This window comes from Phalaenopsis equestris, unplaced genomic scaffold (assembly GCF_001263595.1).
Source record: "Phalaenopsis equestris unplaced genomic scaffold, ASM126359v1 Scaffold001272, whole genome shotgun sequence".
NCBI lineage: Eukaryota > Viridiplantae > Streptophyta > Magnoliopsida > Asparagales > Orchidaceae > Phalaenopsis > Phalaenopsis equestris.
Genome location: NW_018165711.1, coordinates 42,032 through 48,248, shown reverse-complemented (window position 1 = coordinate 48,248; position 6,217 = coordinate 42,032). Strand labels below are relative to the sequence as shown.

Here is a 6,217-nt window from a genome sequence, read left to right as displayed (position 1 = left end):
TGAATAAACTGAAAATCACTAAAGTAACACTTCGATAAACCTAGAGAAACAACTGGTTAAACACAAGTAATGAGACAAATGTCAGAAGTATCCCTCTGATAAACAACTAAAGTAACTATTAAATCATCTAATTAAACCTCCGATAAACCCAGACAAATGCCACAACTATCCATTAAATCAAAAATTAAAACTCGCACAAACCCTGAAACCCTAAAACCGCAACAATGTCTTCAAGATAAAAAAAAAAACATTCTGAGCGAAGCTAAACTCACTTGGATCTGGAAGTCGTTGTCATTGTCTTCGTCAAAAATATTCTGATCGAAGTTAAACTCACTTGGATCTAAAAGTCGTTGTCGTTGTTTTCGGCGAGAGAGCAATCCATTCCGGCAGCTCCAAACCCTAAAGTGCAAAAATAAAGTGGGGGGAAACCTTTATGCGTTTCGTTTTCCGAAAAAAAGGCGGGTCGGGTCGGGCCGCATGAGTTAAAAAATAAGGAATTTACATATTGTGTTAGTGGAGCCGGATTTCACGTAGCATTTTCTAATTGACCACCGTATGCAGATTGTATGGAATAAAAATTCCATCTATGCCCTTTATGTGTCACGTTGATTTTGATAAACTTAAAAAAGTCCATCACAGATTCTGAATGGTTTAAATTTTAATTTTTTAAATACAAATATTAAAAATTTAATATTTTAAAAGTGAAATTACATTCTCGTGTATGTATTTAGGAAACCAAAGTTTTACATATAAATATAAGAAAAATAAATATTAGATATTAATTGTATGATATTTAACCTAAATTTTGAAAATAAAGTCTCTAAAAATATAACAATTGTCCGCAAAATTGTTATTCAGCACCAAAATATTTACGAGCAATTAGTTTTCTTCCTTAGAGAATAAACCACAGCAGTTTCATAAAACGCGTCTCCCCGTTGTCTTACCTAGAAAGTTCGCCATTCCATCTTTCCCCTCTTTCCCCTCTATATAGGCTACGCCGCGGCTCTTCGTACCAATTCATCCTTACTGTATCTGTGCTCAGTCAAAATCACTTCTGATCTGAGAGTGTTGTTAGTATTCAATCAGGAAGATGGATGGCGGAAGAGATCAGTCAACTTTCTGGAACTTCAGCGACCAGCTTCGACTCCACACCGCCGGAATCTCGAATCTTTCTCTCGGAGACAGCATATGGTCTGATCCGTTGCTCTCCGCCCGCCGGATGGAGGATCGCCGGAACATGGACGCTTTTGCTTCCTCTGACGCCGGCTGGAAGATGGGGTTCGATGTCCCTCAAAAGCTTGCTTTCACTAACAACAATTTTAATCGGTACAACAACAACAACCTGAATAGCGCAAGTAGTCTGAAGGTCACAAAGGATTTTGACAACGGTAGTCGTGTGAATAACTATAACGGAGAGATCAAGAATTATTTCGGGAAGCCGATTTCTAACTCAACGGTGAATAGTCACAGTACTGCTGTGTTCGGTGGTACCAAGAAGAACAACGAGAGTATTGTTAAAGTGGGGAAGAATAAGAAGAACAGTAACAGCAGTAGTAAAGATATTAGTAATAACAATAATAATATCAATACTAATAGTGGCAGTGCTCTGGATAAGAGGTTCAAGACTTTGCCACCGTCGGAGGCTCTTCCAAGAGGCGAGGCAGTGGGAGGTTACATCTTTGTCTGCAACAATGAAACCATGGAGGAGAATCTGAAAAGGCAGCTCTTTGGTATGTTATTGCACATATTCCTTTTATTTAAATGTATTTATTTCGATATTTCTATACTCTTTTTTATTGTTTATGATGATTATTCTATGCTGCTAAATTTTCAGTTGAATTTTGTTTTTTTTTTAGAGATTTCCCTAATAATTCTATTTCTTCACGCTAATTTAACCATAGAGAAAAAAAAAAAAAAACAGAACCACAAGTAACTACTTTTTTTTGGTTTTCGTAGATCGAGTAGTATCCCTTCTGCATATGAAATCTTCGATGCCTTAAAAATTAGATCAATCATCCATGTGAGATTAAGGGGCAGTTTTGCTGTATGTACGATTTAGCCTTAGTAAGATCTAGTAAATCCGTAAATCCTTGAGGGGCTGTCTAGTATCGGATTTAGAGTAGGACTTAACCCGGATTTGACCTATATTTTGCCAGACGGTCAGTTTAGACAAAATAAAGCCTCCGATTATATAAATCCGGATTTCACTGGTTTCGGCCGGAAATCCTAGATTTAGAGTGCGAATGCTTTAAAGGCAGGGTCACGAGGGTCACTGGCGTAATATTTTGATGGAAAACGCGGACTGCGGGACGACTCCCGCCGCCGCCCGCTTCAAAACACCGTTTTGGATAATCTGAGAATAAACATGAACCAAACACGCCGCACTTATAAGCTGCCCCAAACGGGCCTTATTGAATCCTTTGAATCGGCGGATGTTTTGGATAATCTGAGAATAAACATGAACCAAACATGCCGCACTTATAAGCTGCCCCAAATGGGCCTTATTGAATCCTTTGAATCGGCTTAGTAAATCCGGGATTGTGGCGATTCGTGCAAAAAGGAGGACATGGAGTTATCTTCCTCCATCAGTCTCTGTGGTTTCAAGGAGGAGCGGTGGGGAAGGAGAGGAAATATGAAGTTTCCTGTCTTTGTACGCCACGATCCCGCGTTTGTGTGGCCATTTGCCTCTAATTGTTAATTAGTATAATCAGAAATAAAATTTAAATTAAATAAAATTAAATAATTAATGTTTATCACAATGATAAAATAATAAAAATTTAATTATGATTTTTTATTTTAACAAACATAACAAACTTCTAAATCCTCACGTAAGTTGAATCCATCCAGACTCATGATTTAAGCCGAATCAAAACCAAAAACGGGGCTAATAAATTAGAAAATTCATAAATTCATCAAACTCCTGCATTCTACTGTTTGGTTAGATTTACTAAAGGGTTCTACCAAACAGAAGATGACATATTTCTGGTTGTTGGCGATAGATATATATGGAGTTCAGATTGGAGGTGATCTTATATAATTTTCTTCCTTCTAATAATTGTAATGTTGATATCTTCTGACATATTATGGGATGAATTGGGTGGTTATTAGAAAACGTGAATATTTAAATTAATTTTTAGTTATTTCATTTTATTTTCTTATATATAACAAATTTGTGGGAATTTATTTGTTTACTTATTTTATGCATAAGGTCTTCCTCCACGCTACAGAGACTCTGTCCGGGCAATAACGCCGGGCCTGCCAATATTTTTATACAACTATTCAACACATCAGCTTCATGGGATTTTTGAGGTAAGAATGCGATTCAAATACTTTACCCTATTTTCGTTTATGAATTTTTCTTTGATACATGTATGAATTAAATTGATTTCTTTTTTTTTTCATGGTAATTCTAAGGCTGCTAGTTTTGGAGGAACAAATATTGATCCTGCAGCCTGGGAGGATAAAAAGCATCCGGGAGAATCTCGTTTTCCTGCTCAGGTACAACATACTATTTATGCATATTATTTGTTAGTTCATAGATTTTTTTTTTTCTTTCTTTTTGTTGTTTGATTAATGACACCACGATAGTAATTGATTGCAAATAGTAAAGCTAGTATGTGCTGTTCTTTTTATAATAAGCACACTTCAGACACCAGAGATTTAAATTATGTAGATCAATTACCATCATCCACTCTTGGGTCCCTTCAATCATGCTTCTTCTAAATAATTTGATTAGTAGTAGAAATTGTTGTTCATCAACTTCTAGTTGGAAACTGTTTAAAATGTTCTTTTTTGTTTTGTTTGGTCCCAAGATTAATTTTGTTGAAATATACTTGATATCTTAATTTTGGTGTGGAACTTCATATGCTTCTGTTTGAGATTTCTCTCCCCGTTTTAAAGCTGTGAATCAGATGGGACAAGCATACATCAGCTTCTTTACTCTTGATCCTTCTTGTAACTGTGCTAATTTTCAATGACTTTTATAGATTGTGATTTGGATTGAATCTATTGGGTTTACTGATTTACGAAATCATGTGATATTCTTCTGAAGACTGATGTTTTTATTTTTTCAATCTTATTTGTAAGCTTATTAATCTTGATAAGACTAAGCCGTACGATATTTTCACCTCAAAATAATGAATTTTAGAAAATAAAACTAATTGTTGAAATCGTTTTTCAATTGTTCACTTTGTACCATTAATATTATCCTTTATTTCTATCAAATACCGATGACCATTTATCTGAACTTATGTTACACTTTATAGTTAATATAGCATTATTAAGTGCCTATATATTTCAACAACTCTGAAGGGATTGAGACACTATGCATGACTGTCAACAGGGACAGCTTTTATGATGCAGGTCTTGGCAAAATTATAAAATAAATTGCTGCAGTTTGCTTTTGGGAAGAATGCTCCAGCTAATTATTTCAAATACTATTTCAGAACAACTAATTTATGCCTGCTTTTGTTAAAAGAAGATTTAGCTATTGGATCTCATATTTGAATAAATCTGCATGAATTTCACCACCATTAGATTTTACAACTGTTGCCCGTTTATTATCAGCTGATTTCTTTTACATGGTCTCATTTTGTTAGTTTTTTTCCCCGCACAGATAAAAGTTGTGACTAGGAAAAACTGTGAACCACTTGAAGAAGATTCTTTCAGGCCAATTTTACACCACTACGATGGTCCCAAATTCCGACTCGAGCTTAGTGTACCTGAGGTATGGTGCAACTGCATTCAACTCTAAATAATATGATAATTAGCATATGGTTTTCTGAATACCAAACCTTATTATTTTGCTGAATATTTTATGGTTTTCTTTATTCAGGCGCTGGCCCTTCTGGATGTATTCACAGAGAGCAGCGATTGACATTAGCTTCGCAGAGCAGAGTGAAATGCAAAGGTTTCCATATGACAGCATTTATGTAAGTTTAAACGTAAGCGTAATGTGCCTAGGAGAAAATAATGTTTGGCTTAAGGATATGGATAAAGAATGTGTGCCCATATTAGTACCATGTGAAAGAACTTGAGGCTTCAAGTAAGCATTATGTAAATTTTTTTTCACCAAACAGATGACTATGTGAGTTAATAATATGCAGTGGTGATATGTGAACCCTAAACATGGTTTTCTTCTTCTTGTGACTGTTTGTGGTCCTTGAGATAACATCAGGAAACCGTAGTTGACTCTAATTAGCTGTATTGCCATGTTACTTGTTCCTGTAATGTACTATTCTACGTTAATTGAATTGCAAACGGTGATTTCCTTCTTAGTTTTAGAATGACCATCTTTATTTGTTTCGGAAAACATGCTTTTTTGTCATTACTTGCAATGAGTTGAGCAATAACTGCGCTGCTGCAATCCCGATATTTATTTTTTTATTTTCTTTTATTCTGCTTTGCAGAGTTGCACCAATTATTTCCATTTTTGTGTTCCCATTTTCTTAAATCTTTCTTTTCCTGCACAACTGTGAAATTTTGACTAAGATTCAATGATTCATTGGCACGAGATCAGAGGTTTGTTATAGCCACAACGTCAAATTCTGGAAATATGTTACATTTTTTCTTCGAACTAAGGGGATGGTGTGGATTATAAATTTGTCTGGTTATATATGAAGGGGTTGGTGTGGAATTTTTTTTTTCTCTGATTAAGAGAGAAGTACTTTGGCCAAGAATTTTTAAACTTCTTGTTACTCTGGCTTAATTTCTCTGAAGGAATTTTGCCCGAGTAATATCAAAATCTTACCAATAATATGAGTTGGCCCAAATGAAAATAAATAAAAGACATTTTGAGGTTTTTTTTTTTTTTTTTCTTCTTGGAATTGAGGATCATGCAGCCTTTCTTTGATGTAAATAATGAATACATTTGATTTATAATAAACCAAAAAGAATGATAAAATTACATTTTCATTTATAAAAAATAAAATAAAATTTGATGTTATGATATGACAATATGCTGGATGTGGTTTCACTAGGAGACAAATATGAAGAGCTAAATTAGGAGACATCATTATCAAGGGTTTATTTTATTTTATTTGAATTTGTGCAAATTTAACCTTCAATACAAACGAGCTGCATATGTATGATCTTGAACTCGTGATCTCTTTGTTCAAATAATAAGCCCTCAACAAACCAGTTAAAGTTGGCTGGTCTGGATCGTTGAAAGAGTGATTTCTACTCGAATGAAAATTTATACTATCTATATATATATATA

At 34.6% G+C, this 6,217-nt stretch overlaps 1 protein-coding gene across 1 annotated transcript; it reads left to right on the top strand.

The window, feature by feature from the left end:
- The first annotated feature begins 914 nt into the window (after positions 1-914).
- On the top strand, positions 915-5,075 carry LOC110033738 (B2 protein-like). Its single transcript, XM_020737804.1, has 5 exons — positions 915-1,730; positions 3,209-3,309; positions 3,415-3,498; positions 4,616-4,726; positions 4,835-5,075. Exons 1-5 carry the CDS (start codon positions 1,091-1,093, stop codon positions 4,874-4,876), a joined length of 978 nt encoding a protein of 325 aa, XP_020593463.1. The 5' UTR covers positions 915-1,090; the 3' UTR covers positions 4,877-5,075.
- The last annotated feature ends 1,142 nt before the right edge of the window (positions 5,076-6,217 follow it).